The 19,127-nt window shown below is 41.6% G+C and overlaps 1 protein-coding gene across 1 annotated transcript in view; it reads right to left on the bottom strand.

The window, feature by feature from the left end:
- LOC128453551 (inositol polyphosphate-5-phosphatase A) overlaps positions 1-3,478 on the bottom strand; it is a 146,161-nt gene extending 142,683 nt beyond the window's left edge. Inside the window, exon 1 of the mRNA XM_053436510.1 lies at positions 3,050-3,478. Coding sequence (XP_053292485.1) covers positions 3,050-3,127 — 78 coding nt within the window. The 5' untranslated portion in view covers positions 3,128-3,478. The remainder of the gene's footprint in view (positions 1-3,049) is intronic.
- Between the last annotated feature and the right edge of the window lie 15,649 nt (positions 3,479-19,127).

Genomic DNA, 19,127 nt, shown 5'->3' with positions numbered 1-19,127 from the left:
ATGTCCAGGGAATTGGGTCCAGACTTTCTCCGGAGTTTCCCTTTTGCACATGAACAAAGTAGATCAAGACCAGCGTCTGGCCTTGTCACCCTTATCACCACAAACTATCTTGACATCTTTGTCAGTCTCTTCTACATGTGTAGCTCAGCTATTTCCTCTTGAGAAATTTGCTTTCTTTGTGGGGTTGTTTTAGTTTTGTTGTCGTGTGTTAGAAATGATGTCGACCCCCCTGCCTGTCGCGGTGAATCCTGCAGAGGACCTCCTGCTGTGTTCTCACATCCTCTCCATTCTCACTTTATGTGGGCTTTTTTCTGGGGGGCTGACTGGAGAATCTCTACAGGAAGCTCGGAGGCTCACACTCACACATTTGTATTTACACATCCAGCCCCTCCGGAGAATTTCCAGAGGAGTTTGGTGCAGGTCTGAAAGCAGCTTAACTTAGCTCAGCAGCATGCTCTGCTGCGACAGTTGTTAATTACAGTAACGTTCAATGCTAAACTGCAGAGCATCGGTGGCAGACATCGATGAGGCTAAATCAGTGTTGTCAATTATACGGCAGCATTTAATCTAAGCAGGGCTTCAGCAGGTTTCAACAAGATAATACAAATTCAAGAATTTCTAAAACCTTTAAATCATCACAATGAATTCAATTTGAGACAAAAGCGACAGAATGAGTGTTTTTTTTTGTTTCAACAATGAAATCAAAACCAAGGTCAAATACTATAGATATGAAGAAATAACAGAGTCCCACAATTACTTACTTCCTAATAGCCGAGTCAAGAAAGCCCCTCAATATTCCACGTTATTGTACAAGCTACAGACAGTGATCAACTGGATCTGGTTCAGGCCATGTGCTGCCGAAACACGATCTTCTCATTGACAGCAGACCTAATAGTGGACTCTGCATTAACAGCAGGACACAAAGACTTCATTCAGCTCATGCATGCATCATAGGGGGTGCCGACACACTGCCGACTAAAGATAGCCTCAAATATGACCAGCACACCCACTCACAGAGGGAAACATGCTCTTATGTGCATTTTGGCTCAGGCTGGTAGAAGTCTGGTGGAGGGGAAAAAAAGCGCCACAGAACACCCATAGTGTGGCGCTTGTAAGAAAGAAGCTATTTATAGGCTTACTCCAGCATGGGAGACTGCTCTTCCCTCATGTTTAGATCCGCACTTCACCCGGGTGAGAGGAGGGAGGAAGAGGGGGGACTCTCTATTGACACAACACTGAAACTGACACACAGTGTTTGAGTCTGAACCATTTCAATGGAACAGTTACACTTTCCACTATAATTTAGTGGCACTAGGTGCCAATCTTTAATACATGATAACAGCCACAGTCACCATTCACAAGCCGTCACAGAAACTCCTCGAGAGGTGTGACACACCTATTTTTACAACTGAGCATGATGTGTTTGCTTTCTTCCGCCGGACGATACAATTGTTTTATCTGGAGTGAATGTCTGAATGCTGCCTGTTCTCATGATAATGCAAATAGACATTAGGTAGGAAACAATCTCCAGGTTGGTAGTGTTGGTACCTCTGCCAAGGTGGTAATCAATCTGTCAGAATTTATAGGCGGATAAAGTCGACAGAAACTCGGGAGGTGCTCACTTGGTCATTTGCGTTCACGCGTACTCGCCCTCCGGAGAAACTGCAGAGAATCTCTAAGTTCAGTGCAGGTCTGAAAGCAACTTATGTGCAATTTGGTGCAGATCCAAATAAAATCTGTACCTGGTTAATCTTTATGTGGATTTGCAACGGTTAGGACATTTTATATTTTCATTGTTGTTGGTCTGTCTGTTAACAGGAATATGCAAAAACTAGAGAACCAATTTTCATGAAATTTGGTGTATGGGCAAAGGAAGAACCCACTTGCTCTCTTTAACACAGCGAGATAGGGCGTTTTCCCACATCTTTGTGAATGTCTGAAATGATAACGCAGATATCTTGATGAAAATAATCTGGTAAACTAGACCTCTTATAAACTAAAATTAGCATGTACACGCAGGTTATTTAAACTAGCGTGAACCCGCTAAAATAAAGTGCTCTCAGCCCCTTCCCAGTGCTAGAACAGGAGTTTGCCTTTCTGCTTTTCCCCCGATGCATCATGTTCTTCGTCACGAACACACGGAAAGCTGAGGTGTTCTCTCCAGGTCTCTCCAGTGCGTTCAGCAGAAGTTACATTTCCATCGGAGCCGAGTAATACCAGAGCCATTTGACCCGGGAATGAAAGCTGATTGAATCCATTCCCATTGCAGACAAAATTCTGATATTAGCAGGTTTAAGACGGTTGTTTGACTGGTGGAAGAAAAGCTTTAGAGGACTGACATCTGTGAGTAAAGCAATTTGGTGCGGCTTGATATGAATTCAAGGGGACTGTTGGGCCTTGGTGCTGCTATGCGCCCTACTGAGAGACATTCTAGTTACATAGCTGTCTAATTTAGGAAATACTCTCTTGTTCGTTAACATACTGCAGGGAAGACCTGGCGTGAATGAAAGACAAACTAAAAAGGTGTTTAACAGAGGTCCCACTGCTGTCTGAATTGCATCACAGCTTGTTTTTGGGATATTACCACAAGGCGAGTGACCATCAATAACAGTGAACCCATCCCACAGTTCGGTGTTTAGCTGCCTGGATGCACACCAGCCTTAGGGTGCGTGTTGCTCTGCAGGGGTGAACTGCTGCTGCATCTGTGTTTACCTCCAGTTGCAGGCTGGGTAATAAGCATTTAGCATGACTGTGATCAGAATCTCACATCTTAACAATGTCATTCAAACACTGGAGGCTGAAGACGTGAGAGGACATGTGGGTCACTACATGGTGCAGAAAACACAACACACAGACACACAGACACAGACACACACCATGTGTCTTTATGGCTGTGAGAGGGCCCCATGTGTGCGGCGCGTGAGAGTGGAGGTGTTTAGGTTAGGCTACACACACGCACACAGACACACACTAGTCGTGACCAGCTGAGACGTTGTTTACGTTACTTTCATAGCGTGACAAGCAGACAGTGTTGAGTGGAGAAACTCACATCCTCGAACAGGGATCCGACGTTGGCTGTCACCAGCAGTATTCCTGTGCCCTGCGCTGCTGTCAGCTTCCCTGCCATGGTTCTCTGTGGCCGGCGGCTCTGGGACTCGTGCGGCGGACTTTGGAGGCGAAGACGCAACAACAGCCAGAACACAACAAAAACAGCGAAGCGGAGCCGGGAGCGAGTGTCTCAGGAAAGCGGCTCACAGCAGTGTGAACGCGGGACTGGAGCCGGGGTAGAGGCGGCTCGGCTGGAGCATATTTTTTTTCTCAGCGGTGCATGTACCGGGAGTAGCGGAGCGGCGGAGGGTCCGTTGGCGGGCGGGGAGCGTGATGCGGCTGCTGCTGCTCGGGCTACTTTTTCCCGTGGAGCGCCATCGTGAAAGTTTCCGCGTTAATCCACGGTGTGTGGTCTCCGTGGGTCCTCTCGGTGTGGAAGAGTCGCTCCTGCTGCAGGACGCTGTCAGCTCCACTGTGGGGCCACCGCTCTGACGTCAGCGCGCCAATGGAAACACGGGGCTGTCTTAAAGGGCCAGCGCACCGTAAACAAGGCGGGCTCTGCCTCCCACGCCATAGCGTCCATTCTCGGACAGGACCGGGGCTGCCCCTCTGTAGGTGCGTCTTCTTCACCCGGGCTGACGGTCACTGTAACCACCTCCACCATGTTTACACCCGTGTCTCTCTGTGTGCTGCTTTATTTGTTAACAGGATTATCCAAGAACTACCAAACCGATCTCCACCAACCTGGAGGGATTGAGCCTGGTAGGAACCCAATACACGTTGGTGCAGATCAGATGAAGGGTTGGTAAGATAAGATAAGATAAAATGATCGGGTTAAGATAAGATAAGATGTGAGGATCACATAAAATCAAATAGGATTAGATCAAATAGAAAAAGATAAACTAGGATTATATAAGATAAAATGTACGTTTATTGATCCTCGGTAGAGGGAATTCAAAATTGACACAGCAGCAAAAGGGGGGAAATGTAGTGAGAGCATCAAATAAGAATAGAAACAGACTCTAGAACAAAATAGATAAAAATAGTACAATAAAAACGCGATATCATGTATAAATTCGCAAAATCAGGGTAAAAGTTGTGTGATGTTCAATCACATAACCTTTTTGATAGCCATCAATAAATAAAGTTGTTGAAAAAACACAGCGGGCTCTGCCTCCAAGAACTATTAAACCGGTTTTCACCAAACTTGGTGAATCGATGGCCCATAATCGGAACCAATTACATGTTAGTACTGATGGATATGAAAGGTTAGATGGGTAAATTAAGATAAGAACTGTATGTTAACTCTGGGGCTGCATTTGAAGAATGATTGCATCACAATGGCAGAACTCTATAGAGTCCTTCAAATGCAGCTTGCAAATGCATCCTTGACATCCCAGCGGCTGTGGCTGAGGGGTAGAGTGGTCGTTCTCCAACGTGAAGGTCGGCAGTTCGATCCCTAGTCTGGCCCGAATGGCCCCCCATAGAATAACTAAGTGCTGCGAATAGATGCACTGAATGGGTGTGTGAATGGGTGAATGTAGAACCTAACTGTAAAGCGCTTTGAGTGGTCATCAAGACTAGAAAAGCACTATATAAATACAAATCCATTTTCTATTACCATAAACAAAGGCTCCAATGTGTGGGTCCTTTCCCGTCAAACATATCCCTGGATTCATCGCGCATTAGTGACAAACTGTTTTTCAAATCAAGCAATGAGACGTCGATTCAAGATTCAAGATTCAAGATTTTTTATTGTGAAATGCACAACAATAACATTAAGCAGTCGCTGGCAGTGAAATGCTTGAGTCTTAAGTATTAACTTAACTGAGCTATGGGGCCTGGTAGGAACACATTTCATTTTGGTACTGACACAGATTAAATGAAGGATTGATAAAATAAGATAAGATAAGATGTACCTTTATTGATTCTCTGTAGAGGAAATTTGAAATTTACACAGCAGCACAAGGGAGAAGCAGTGCATGGGGAAAATTATAATAGGAACAGAATCTACAAAGAATAAGATTAAAAAGAAATACTTTACAATATACAATAAAAATAGATAAAACTATTTACAAATGGTCAACATTTACAAGGTAAAGGTTGTGTAATTTAATGTGTAATTTAAACAGTCTCCGAAACATCTTTTATCTTATTTGTTGAGATCTTCCTCACATCCTGATAGCCAGCAATAAATACAATTTAATTTTGAATGAAAGCATTCCTGTCTAACAGAGCTGCCTGCCCGAGCGCACCGTGCTTTACTGCACTTGACTGCACAAGTGAGAGAGACAAGAGAGACATACGTCGCTGAAGAAGAGATGATTGTCAGAAGTTAGCAAGCAAAACATGGAAAAGTTCTCTTCTAGTGGTTCAAAAGCAGTGCATATACTATATATGTGTTTTGGAGGCATCGCTTTGACCGGAAGGCCATGATTACCAACTCTAGCTATCCTACACTTTCTGTAACTATGTTTTATGAAAAATAAATCATTTAAGTTAGGGACGTCCTCTTCTCTTATCTTTTTCTACTATCAGAAAAAGATAATGAGTATGATTGTTTGGCCTTTGTGGAGGTGCTCACTCTACTGTGTGCCATTCTTGTTACATTTTGAATTTCTTTTAAAATCAAGTAGTCTTTTGTTCTGGCGGCACAGTGTTGCAGTGGGTCACCTCACAGCAAGAAGGGTCCCAGTTCGGATCCAGGCTCAGCCAATGTTTTTCTGTGTGGAGTTTGCATGTTTTCCGCCTTGTCTGTGTAGGCCTTCACCCACATTCCAAAGATTCCAAAGACATGCAGATTGAAGTTAGGTTAAATAAAGACTCCAATTTGACTGTAGGTGTGAATATGGGTGTTTGTCTCTGTTGGCCCTGTGATATGCTGGTGACCTGTCCAAGGTGTACCCTGCCCTTTGCCCAATGTCCAGTGATGTTAATGAAAACCCTTTCAATTATTTCATAAACAAAAGATTTCTATCCATCCATTATCGACGCTGTAGATTTTTTAAGGTTGGACATTGAGGAAACTGAATCAACACAGCATAAAAAAACAGGCTGAATAGTAAAGACATATTGGATTCATACGGAACATGTGGATTAACATCACATAAAGAAAGTTACAGATTTTAAATCTAATATTTGGGCAAGTGAATTTAGGGCATGGCCAACGGACTTTCTTTGGTTTAATAGCCAGAAAAAGTCATCAGATGAGTGATTCACAAGAGTTCCTGCCCTTCTTTAATAAGAGACTTGTTTTTTGTGTAACGTGCAAAAAAAACTGTCAAAGTACCAACGCCCAGACCATTTAAAAACCTGGTGAGCTTGCTCCTTTGTTGATTGCTGGTCTAATGGCAGATTTACCAGATATTAAGATTTAAAAAAGCTTGAAGAGGGCACAGACCTCCTCTTGCAGCGGGGATGGGAGGAGGCCGAGTGTGCACACCTATTATTAACATCTTGTTGATATGCCACTGACATAACACCAGGTCTTTGTTGGTCAAAGGTAAAATTGTTTTTCCACTGAATCAAGGTAGCAATGCACAAACAATGTGCCTGACCGCACCTGACTTTAAGAACGACACGTCCATTGCTGCTCAGATGGGTGCAGGTGCAGTTGCTTTTTAAAACAATGTGGGAAAAAACTGTGTCAGTCTGAAACTAGCAAAGACATAGACATGTAAGATAGGGCTCTGTGTTTTCATGTTCTTATATAAGAAAAAAAATAAGATAACCTTTGGTAATATATATTAGCAAAATCATTATTGTTCAACTCATTCAGCAAACTTTTTAATTTTTTAGATTATTTATAAGCCTATTCACACCAGGCAGGTCATATATAAAATTGAGCGTGTAGGTTCTGAGCAAAGATCGATCGTGAGCTCAACAGTTCAACAAATTAATTTACAGGCTGATTTGCTGAGTAATTAGATTCCTTGCTGACATTAAAATGTGATTTAATCCGTACATAAACCTTTGAGCTACCTGATTGTTCCCTGAGGATATACATGGCTCAGTCTTGTAACAAGCTAAAGACCAAACCATAGTTCAGTGTCGACAGAGTGATGACACTTTCCTTTTCACAGCAGATGCTTGACACGTCCCAGCAGGAAAAGTGTAGGTGCAAATAATTAAAGGAATTAATTGTGTGTGCGTGTCCTAACATCATGTCTTACTGGAATACTTTGATAATAATGTGTTTAGTACTTGTTCTATAATGACACATCTTTCCTAAATGGCTGCTAATAATGTCTTGCTAACCATTTTTAAAAGTAATAGTTTTCTTGATGCATTCATGATTACAACAGTAAGGGTTTAAAACAAAATTGTGTTTTTCCTTTTGTAGTATGTATGGGACGGAAACTTTGTCCTTATCATCATATGCTCATATCTGCCTTGACAAGAAGCTCAGGCGTGTGGTGGATACCTCACAGCAGATAGCTGTCTCTCTAATCTATGTAACTGTGCTCGAGCAGCAGCGATGGCAGGCAGCTGAGATCTTCCTGACCTGACTCACATTTCCTGACATGTTGTGCTACAGAACTTAGACCATAATTGCCACTTTCCATTGCGTGCATGAGATCCTTGCATAGATCTAGACACTCTTTGCCAAAGGTGGACACGCACTGTTTGATATAGAGACTTCCTCTTTAGGTTTTGGCAGGAAGATGTTGGAAATTTTCATATTAAAAGGACTGGAAACTAAATCAGAGTGCATGACTGGTTTTCCCCCCAGGGTCCTGCAGAGACACAACCAAAGCCCATGTGTGATGGATTATTGTGAATGAGAATAGATTATATTATAACCCTTTTCCTGGCATCAGAAAACCTGTTTGTTGACAACCTCTTGTTTGTGCTAGGGTTAACTAACCTATAACTTACCTCATCTTAGAATTGACTGTTGCGTGCAAGCTTATAGGCTGAAGATAACAGAAAGCAGAGATCAAAAGGATTTTGCCGTAAAAAAAACATCTGTAGAATTAGCCCTTCGCTGACGATTGTATTTGCAGTACGTATTGTTAGGGAGAAAAATGATGTGTGGTGAGTTACCTTTTAGCTTCTGATCCCCAACATCTGGTAGAAACACAGCGTGACCTCTCCCCATCATTCTCGGATCCACATGTATTAATTACAGCCGTGCTTTTCCCACAGCATGATGTGATCTCCCCTGATGGTTTTTGAGGGAGCGTGTGACCATAAATAGCCCACTCCGGTTAAAGGCGGCATGAGGTCAACAGCTCAGAGCAGGCATATGACAAGCTGGATAATGAGCCCCTGTTCTTCAAATGATGAATGAGGTGGAGGAACCAAAGTTAAAATGAACTTTATTGAGTCAGCTAAATAACACATGCCCCCATAAATGCTGTGAAATTGTATTTTGTGTGAATTGTACTGGATTTCAACACATTCAGTGAGCGTCCAGCTGTGCAGAGACGACAGGAAGGAATGTACTACGACTCAAATGACGTGTGGCTCATGCAGCTACCATATAACAGTATCAGGTGTGCGTCTGTGTGTGTGTGTGTGTGTGTGTGTGTGACAACTACTGATAAAGAAGATGAGGGCTATGGCCACTAAGAGTTTCCAAGAGAGTTGAGAGTATTGCCAAAACAAGCGGGCTCACAGTGTGTGTGTGCGTGTGTGTGTGTGTGTGTGTGTGTGTGTGTGTGTGTGTGTGTGTGTGTGTGTGTGCGTGTGTTTGTGTGTGAGGAGAGAGTACAAGTTTGTGATTCTTTTGTCCTAATTTTGTTGTGCGAGAGCAAATGTTAATTTATGTCATGTATCACCATGTTCTGCATGTGTGAACATTGGTGCATATCCATAACCAGTCGTCCAGACACATGACGAGGATAATGACAACATTCACAGGAAGTATATCAGGGCCCGTGCGATTGTGTGTGTAATTTAGTGTGTGTACACATACAGAGTTTTAATTAAAAACAGGTCAGACCAACCTTGAGAACAATCCAGAATTCATAACACCTCTTTATCAGACTGTTCTCACCACTGTCTGTCACAGGAAACTAAGAACCGTACAATAGTGTCAACAGTGTGAGGAGTGCTGGAACATTCTCAGTCTTACCGACTTATGTTTATCATGAAGTCAACGTTTAGTGACGAGGCTGAAAGTATAAATATATAAATGTTGGTTAAAAAAATGTAACGTTAGCATTGTCCTTAATAGGCAGTGGAAGGAGAGATGGAATGAGGAAAACACAGAAGTGAGGGGAGGGAAATTAAGTTAGCGTATCGCCACAAGCTCAGCCAACACAGGGTGGACATTTTGGGATATATACCACACGAAGCACAATGAAATTCCTTTGTGTCTCAAAATGTTTGCTTCTGAAAGTTTGCAATATTGTGATTATTGCAGGAATAACTCTGCTTTCTTCTCTGTATTGCACATCATTTCATTCCATGATGAGCTTTATTGTACAGGTAGAAAGAGTCTCTGAGCTAATGAGCTTGCTTATCCATCTCAAAATGACTGCAAACCATTATTTGTTTGTCAAGAAATGTCGCCACAGTGGAGTAAAGGAGTAGTTATGATGTACTTGACACAGCGTTCTCAGACATGACCTGAATACAAGGGTCCAGACTTTACCGCAGTCTTTCCTTTCACCCATGCACAACGCAGCGGGAGTTTTTTCTACACAGACGTGTTCACAATCCTAATCCCCCGCATTTTTTAGGTGAGAGGTGGAGAAGCAGACAGAGGCAGGAGCTAACGTATTAATCACGTGATTTTATTTACAGCACATTGACACCACTGTCTTCTCTAATCACCACAAACTCTTTGGTGTCGTATGGCTCCGGTTTTCACCAAGAAATATTTGTTTTTTTTTGCATCTGTCATGTGTTAGAAGTGTCAACAACACTAAAACTCATTGGCATTTTCATACATAATAATGTAGGCTGATGGACCCTCAAAAAATCCATAACATCATTACAGGTTTGCAGTCCCAGACACATGCCCAAGTACCAACCCACTGTGATGTCACTGGTTTGTGAACTGCCGTTTTGAAGCTTCGCAATCTTAAAAGTTGTAGTTGTGTGCTGAAAGTTTATAATGTTAAATAACCAAGCTTTTTCCTATGAAAATAGCCACACCATCAGTTTTCACCAGCTTCCAAGCATAATGCTTGATAATATAAAATGTTCTAGCTTTATAGTCTATGTATTACACAAAAACAATAATCAATCTCTTGATCTAACCCCACATAAGAAAGGGAATAAGCGTATTTCCTGAAATTAAATCCTATTCCATCAAAATTATATTTAAGTTAAACCATCAGTTCCCATGCAGCTGTATCCCAGCTGCCTTCTGTCTGCTGAGGCTCATATACCTCCAACACTTATCTTCCTGCTAATCTTAAAGGCAGCGCAAGTGGAAATGGTCCTAAATATAACAGGACAAATATGTGTGGCGGTCTGTGTGCACAAAGATAACAACACAGGTAATGTGTTCCATGAGGGTCTGTAAATACTACACTGTTAGTTCTAGGCAGGATATCCCACAGGGAAACATGAGGAGGGTAATGAAATTTCAGTGTGTGTGTGTGTGTGTGTGTGTGTGTGTGTGTGTGTGTGTGTGTGTGTGTGTGGTTGTGTCTGTCCACGGGTGATAAAGAGGTTCTACACACTGACCAACAGAAGCCCCTCCTTCTGCACTCTGGGTAATGGAAAAAATTATGTTGGAATTCCAGACTGCGAGCAAGTATGTGCACTTTGACCCCGATCTCTCTGCTGCTTAAATTCGCTTATCTATAAATAGGCAAACCTGGAAATAATCTGGCTTCCTCATGTCTCCAAAGGAGCAGGGATTCAGCCAGGTAATGATGTGCTAAGGCTCGGCCGACTAGAAGTTTAATCTCCAGCTGCACTCGGGAGTCAGCCATGTAAACCTGGGGCAAGTATCCCGAGGGAGCCAGCTTTGTTAGTATGAGAAAACACTTTCATTAGTGGAAGGGAGCTCTGTGTGGAGAGAGAGAGAGAGAGTGTGTGTGGACAAAGTCTTGTCTCTGTCTCATTCCTGGGACAATTTGTGACTCATTAGAATAACATGTTTGCCTATAGTACTTTTACTCTGTTTGAACAAAACTATTCTGTCTCCTAAACCATTGCTTTCATTATCTGAGGATGTTCACGATCTAAGCTGTCCTGCAGCTGTTCTGCTAAGTGTGTGAAAACATGAAACCTCCAGTCCTCGTATACTGAGAATGTACTGAAGTTCTGTACTATGAGTTGATGTCGTTCGATGGCTTTTCAATCAGGTAAATCATTTGTTGTGTTACAATTTAATTTTCCAAAAGAACATTTGATATCCCTTAAAACATGTCCTAAGGGTTATACTCGAAGTTTAAATATCTGTTGTCTTTACATTGTGTTTTCTGTCATGTGCAGCCCTGGTTTCATACAGTGTGACTTTCACTGCTGTACATTTTGCTATATCTGCTTTATCTTCGGTCTGCTCTTTTGTTTCTCCCAAGTAGCTTCAATATTGTTTAAATTATTTTATTCCACAGTGACTGACTGAATTAGGGCCATAAAGGGGCCACAATTAACATAGAGGAGCCAATGATATCTCACATCAACGCACACCTCCTGATTCAGTAAGGTGCAGATATTATACACATTATTGAATACATAAAGAAAATTGTTCATTCTTCAAGCACCTTGTGAACTTTAAAAAAGCTTAGAAAATTGTTATATTTATCGTTAGTATTATTATGAAGCGACTACTTTATTAATAAATAAATAAATACTATTGCACTAGTTTTTTGACTGGGGCCGGTGCCCCCTAGCCATGCCCCTCGATCACTGGATCCGCCCCTGTAACATGAGCTCAATGCATCTGCTATATATTTTTTTATCTACATGGTTTTATTTGAATTCTTGATGGTAAGATGTCTTCAGCCATGGCCCTAGATGAGATGGCTTTGGCCAGTAAGGTCACTGGTTCCTTTCCCTTGACCAGCAGGAAGAAAAGGGTTTTGGAGGAGTGACAGAACGGCACTCTGCTCTGCCTCAACATACATCACAGCTGAAGTTTTCTCAACCTATGTTCCCAACCCCCCAAACTGCTCCCCCAGCGCTGCAGTGAGCAGCCGCAAAAACCCACGCCCACTAGTGTGGGTCTTTATGCTCTTTGCTACGAGTGTATATGTTCTCCACTTAAAGTTAAAGTACTTACTTGAACATTATTTTCTTCTTGTTTTTGCACTGAGCCAACAAAGCATTTTGATGTAGTGTAGTTGTAGTTGTAGTTTTTTTCAGTGTGACTTTGAACCCAAGATTATTTACCCTGTAGGGACAAAGAAGATCTTGATCTTTAATATCAGCTTGTTGACAAAAGACAATCTTAACTTCCCTTACTCTATTTTGCCAGCACCAAATTTCAAGTGCATTTGTGTTGACAGTTGTTCTCCCTAGTAAATTGAATTTGAATCTGTCACTACCTTGGCATGAAACTTCAGTCCCACAAGATGGTTGAGCGCTCCAGATGAAGCTAATGACTGGACTTTGAATTGATGTTTTGTTTTTGTCTGAACTGTACACTTTTAACACAAAATCTTAAAAACTGAGATCACAGACTTTTCTGGCTACACCGTTCAATCAAATTGAAATATTTTAGATGCAATATACATTATTAATTTGTGCAAAAGGTGCTGGGCAGAGGGTGGAGGTTTTTGTGCTGGGTTCATCATATCATAACTTCAGTGGAAGCACTGAGATGTGGAGAAATACACTATCCCACCACATGCAGAAGAAATCCAACCACTGGACACACAGGGCCATGAAAATTCTTAATTTCCCAAGCGGGGGGGGGGGGGCTTCATTTAACCCTGTCCCACTATTTCAGTTGGGTCAGTTCACAAAGTCAGCCTTTTGTGCCGGGACTGTATACCCTTAAATCTCTGGCATGTTGCTCCACCTCCCCCTCTTGTTCGGAGCGGCTCCCACTGTGAGGAACGGTATTTTGGAGCTCCCACAGGGTTCTTATAATATCGCCACATACTAATTTATCCTCCCTCGCCAATTAATTTGGATCACGTTATTCTACTGGGACAAAGGTCGGTTATTCTCAGAAAGAGGCTGCTGATGGCCTCAATCCTTTTTAGTTGAAGTGGGACCGACTGCTGAGACTGTCCCTGCTTCCACTCATTCCTATTTTAAGAACATTTCTAATGATGTAACTTTGGAATTATGTGGAAACCTTATACTTTATAGAAAGGTGAAAGAAAGACGTGACTTGAAAAGTTGTTGAACATATCAAATATTTGAACCAGGCACAGACTATCTATCTATCTATCTATCTATCTATCTATCTATCTATCTACCTATCCTTCTGTCTGTCTGTCTGTCTGTCTGACTGCCTACCTAATCTGCATATTACCTGCACAACAGAGATAGAACATGCTGTATGCTGTATAGTCACTGTAGTGAAGCATTAGCAGAAATACATCAATATGAAGTCGGTGGACACTAAAACAGAGGAGCTGAAGACACAAAACTCATGTTATTTCATATCCACGAGATGTGCAAATAGGCAACGGTTCATTAAAGGTCCCTCGGGAAGATGGCAATTCCCGAAGGAACATGTTTCAGTCGTGAATGAGGACGACGATTTGATGTTCTACATTCAAGTCGTCCAGTTTATAAGTAGATAAGACATGCACTGAACTCTGAGAATCTCTAGACAATCTCCAGAGGGGCCTGAAAAAGACAAAAAGAATACAAATATCTCAGGAGGAAAAAGTGTTGTCCACAGTGGAATCTTGTTCAGGTGTGAGAGTCAAACTGGTCTGTTTACAGTTTATATCTCAGCCCCCTAGTGGACAAACACTCCATGAATGCAGCTTTAAATGTCAGATTATCATCTGTCCTCTCTCTCCCATGTTCTCTGTATGACATGTCTGACCGTTAACAGAGCTTTTCAGTGATGTATGATCCCTCGGAGGTCGTTTGTTACGATGAATTAATGCCTGTTATCACTTTTCAAACCAAACATGTTGCTCCTGTTCTCTCCTCTTCTCTATTTTTCATTTCAACTGATCATTTCACAGCCGAATCATGAATCTGTCAATCTTCTCACATGTGAAGATGATTCTTCCTGTGATACTTCCATCTCCAGGTGATGCGCGCGCGCGCGCGCACACACACACACACACACACACACACACACACACACACACACACACACACACACACACACACACACACACACACACACACACACACACGTTATAAATCATTTTCTGTCATAGAGCATCATTGCATCAGCATCAGGGTTTTTTTGCAGTAAACAGGATCTACCCAGAACTATAAAGACTGAAAAGGACAGACGACGTGTCCCTGCTCAGGTCCATGACCACCTCTCAAACCACAACTAGCTGCACGTCAAGCCAATGACCTGCTTCAGAGGACTGTACTAAATATAAACTGGGAGGATTAGGCCCACTTTCCTTTTTCTTTTTTGGGGGGGTTGCTTGACAAACACAAGCCTCCTGAAGGTGCCGAAAACAGGCCTGTGTGTTTCTAGGAAACAACCGCTGCCAAACTGGGAAACAACCTTCTCTCTGTGCTGCTCTCCAGAGCCTTATGTAAATGTCCCGGCAGAGTGGGGCTTAATTGACATTGACTGGTGGCCTCGGCCGGACGGAAAATGATGAAGCTGTTCCACCTTGTGACAAACAGATGTGTGTTCTCGGATCATAACTGAGCTTCCCTGTCTGACCTGTTGATTGAGCTTCGGACTCTTGTTGAATGAAAACACAGAGGTGCACAAACTGGTGAAGACTAAATTTGCCTGTATGCTGTGCCTCATGACACACATTATAGACAGAGATATAACTATTCCATCTTCTTTTTAAGAACAGAATGATGGAAACATGAGGAAAGCTGCAAAGGGAACAATGATAAAAACTGTGACATGTCAGTTCTTGCAATCCGCCAGAAGATGGCAGTATAGAATGTATTCTTCCATCTCCTGGCACTGATCTGTACTATTGATGCACCTACAACATGTTGCAGCATTGATCTAAAACCGACATCTGCTACAGTCTCTTCTACAGAGACAGAGGATGTGAGAAAAGACACACGTCTGTCTTACAGTCACTGATGTTGGCACGTAAGATAAAGACAATTGTAGCTTAGGGAAGTGACACCTGTCAGACACAATCAAGGACAATTCAAATCCTGCTCTACAAGATGTTTGCCTGCTCCCTGTTGTTTACAGATAAGCATCTGTAGGTTTTATTATGATAGCTCCTTATAAGTGTCTGACCTCTCAGACTGGTGTGTTTCTTACAGTCTGTCTTTCCTCTCAAGAGAATATAATATACAGTATAATGGGGTTTTACACCGGCAGCTGTCTTATCAAGACAAATGTGTCAAAACAGAGAGAAAGAAACATTTATTTTTTGTAATAAACCAACCAATAAAGAACCGAATACAGCAAAGCATCCAATTCTCTGATTTAATAACTGCTCTTCTAATAAAAATGTTTCTTGCTTGGAAATAGTAAATGCTCCAATGTTAAGAAAAGTGCTACAGTCATTTGTGTTGTTATTATTAACAGTCTATTATAGGACATCAACAGGACATTTCAAATATAACAAATCCGGCCACATCAACATAACTATTAAAAACAGGAAATGAGAAACGGATAAACAGAAAGTAAAAATAAAGTAACCCAAAATGGAGCAGGACATTTTAATTGCATTTAAGCAGAAATATTTACCTCCCATCACGTTGTGTTCCTTCCTAGAACAATATTCCCTCATAAGAACAAACAAACAGAACCATAAAAAACAGGCTATTATGATAAATAAGTTGTTGCTCTTGTTTGGATGCACCCTTTCATGACAACTTATGCAGAATTAGATTTGGGTGCCCACCCCCACCTTGGCACTGCCAATGTTTGATTCTTAATAATTCATAATTTACTCACCTACTGTGACACTAGCACAACCATTATACTTTTTTTTAGCTACTGTGTTACTTACATCAATAGTATAACCCAACAGATTGATATAATCTCGCTTTTTTTTTTTAATTAAAATAAACATAATATAATATAAATATAGATAAAAGAAAACATTTCAGGCTTTCCTCTGGGACATTTCCAGCCCTCCATGGGGCCTGTAATGGTCCCACAGTGCCTCTAAACAGGATCTTAGTGTGTCAAATGCCTCAGGCTCTGGTTGGATGTGTTACATCCAAATACACAAAGATGGAGGATTCTGGCAGTGGCTGGTATAGACACTCTACAATATATATAATATGAGTTTCCCAAAAAAGAGACCCAAGAACATTCTCAGTAAATGAATGAAAGAACCTGCATAGTTTGTATGCTCTCAATCATGTGTTCCATTTTAATCCTAACTGCTGTTAGGATCAAATGACCAGCTGCATCTCTACCTGAGGACCTTCGTCCATATACAGTGCCTTGCATAAGTATTCACCCCCCTTGGACTTTTTCCCATTATGTACTGTTACTAACTGGAATTCAAATAGACTTAAATAAACTTTTTCCCGTTTGATCAACAAAACATGCATAGTACTTTGGAGGTGCAAAATAAATTTTATTGTGACACAAACAATAATGAGAACAAAAAAGTTGACATCTGTTGGGTGCATAAGTATTCACCCCCCTGTGTCAATACTTGGTAGAACCCCCTTTCGCTGCAATTACAGCTGCAAGTCTTTTGGGGTATGTCTCTACCAGCTTTGCACATCTAGAGATGGAAAGGTTTGTCCATTCTTCTTGGCAAAAAAGATGAAGCTCAGTCAGATTGGATGGAGACCGTCTGTGAACCGCAATCTTCAAGTCTTGCCATAGATTCTCTATTGGATTGAGGTCTGGGCTTTGACTGGGCCATTTTAAGACATTAACATTCTTTAATCCAAACCATTCCTTTGTAGCTCTGGCTGTATGTTTAGGGTCATTGTCCTGCTGGAAGATGAACCTCCGCCCCAGTCTCAAGTCTTTTGCAGACTGCATCAGATTTTCTTCAAGGATTTCCCTGTATTTGGCTCCATCCATCTTTCCCTCTATTCTGACCAGTTTCCCTGTACCTGCTGAAGAGAAGCATCCCCACAGCATGATGCTACCACCACCATGTTTCACTGTTGGGATGGTGTGCTCAGGGTGATGGGCAGTGTTGGGTTTTCGCCACACATAGCGTTTTGCATTGAGGCCAAATAGTTCAATTTTGGTCTCATCTGACCAGAGCACCTTCTTCCACATGTTTGCTGTGTCTCCCACATGGCTTCTGGCAAACTCCAAACGGGATTTTTTATGGATCCCTTTCAACAATGGCTTTCTTCTTGCCACTCTTCCATAAAGGCCAGATTTGTGGAGTAGACGACTAATAGTTGTCCTGTGGACAGATTCTCCCACCTCAGCTGTGGATCTCTGCAACTCCTCCAGAGTAACCATGGGCCTCCTGGTTGCTTCTCTGATTAATTTTCTCCTTGTCCGACTCTTCAGTTTGGGTGGACGGCCTCCTCTTGGTAGGTTTGCGGTTGTGCCATATTCTTTCCATTTTCTTATGATGGATTTTATGGTGCTCAGAGAGATGTTCAAAGCTCTGGATATTTTTTTATAACCTAACCTTGCTTCATATTTCTCCACAACTTTATCCCTGACCTGTTTGGTGAGCTCCTTGGTATTCATGATGCTGTTTGTTCAGTAATGATCTCCAACAAACTCTAAGTCCATCACAGAACAGGTGTATTTATACTGAGATTAAATTGCAGACAGGTGGACCCTATTTACTAATTATGTGACTTGCAAATGTGACTTGTGAATGCAATTGGTCGCACCAGATCTTTGTTAGGGGTTTCACAGTAAAGGGGGTGAATACATATGCACTCAACACTTTTCAGATTTTTATTTGTAAATAATTGTGAAATCCATGTAATATTTCCCCCCACTTCCAAATGATGCACTATTTTGTGTTGGTCCATTACATAAACTCACGATGAAGTAAATTTTAATCTGTGGTTATACCATGACAAAATGTAGAAAAGTCCAAAGGGGGTGAATACTTATGCAAGGCACTGTATACTCACATAAGTATTACTATTCGAACCAGTCATTTCTTACATTTCCAGATATTGAAGTATTCTTTACTTTAATCTCTTTTTAAAACTATTATAATAAATGGTTCTCGGGAAAATCCAGACCAAACTGGATATTTTATATTTCATATTGTAACCCAAAACGCTTTTCAAGCTCCTGAAAATATATGTTTTAAAGCTCTCTTAAAGCAGCTTATTGCAAAGATAATAGGATCATCATTAGCTTAAATTAAGAACAGATCATTCTCAAATGATTAAACTATAAGAATGTAAAGAACAATATTGAATGTTGTTGCTCAAACAGACAGAAAGGCCTGAGGCACAGATTGATCATAAATTAAACAAACAATAGTAAAGTATTTAAACATCAGTGTTTGTTATGTTGAAAAGCAGCATAAGGATGTATTGATCACATAGTTGCACCCTGAGCTTTGTGTTTCTATCTTTCATTTATAATTATCATTGTTATGTTGATGACTATTTAGTAAAGTTTTGTGAGAGTGTTTCAATTCTGCTATCCCTCGCTCAGTGGCAGTTACCTCTAATGTACCACTGGGTGGCAGTGTAGGACCGACACATTCTTTTATTCATTGGCTGATGGGGCCCTTTAGGTGTATTTGTGAATACACTCATTTACATGCACGCTGCTGCAGTGGGTAGAGTTTGGATCAGTCTAACATCATCTGACCTTGTGATCCTGAAGTCAACACAGATGCATCATCTTGTGACTCAGTATTTAAATCGTTCTCTCGCCAGTTAAACACAAATCCTCCATTCAGATGCCTTCAGAGACCTTTTGTGATTGTGGGTCCAATTTAACTTAAACAGTTTGTGAAGGCTGTCACTTCAGTGTTGTGTGGGTGGTATCCAGGAGTGACCGTGGAGACATCCCGCGAATGCCCACGCTGACCAGAATCCCATCACCCAGTCCAGATGAGGGGGCCATGACCATAACACCCTGAGTGACAGGTCTGCGGCAGCTGTGTGGTGCAGGA

This window comes from Pleuronectes platessa, chromosome 12, assembly GCF_947347685.1.
Source record: "Pleuronectes platessa chromosome 12, fPlePla1.1, whole genome shotgun sequence".
NCBI classification, from domain to species: Eukaryota; Metazoa; Chordata; class Actinopteri; order Pleuronectiformes; family Pleuronectidae; genus Pleuronectes; species Pleuronectes platessa.
Note: the sequence above shows the minus strand (reverse complement) of the source record. Positions and strands in the feature narration are given on the sequence as shown.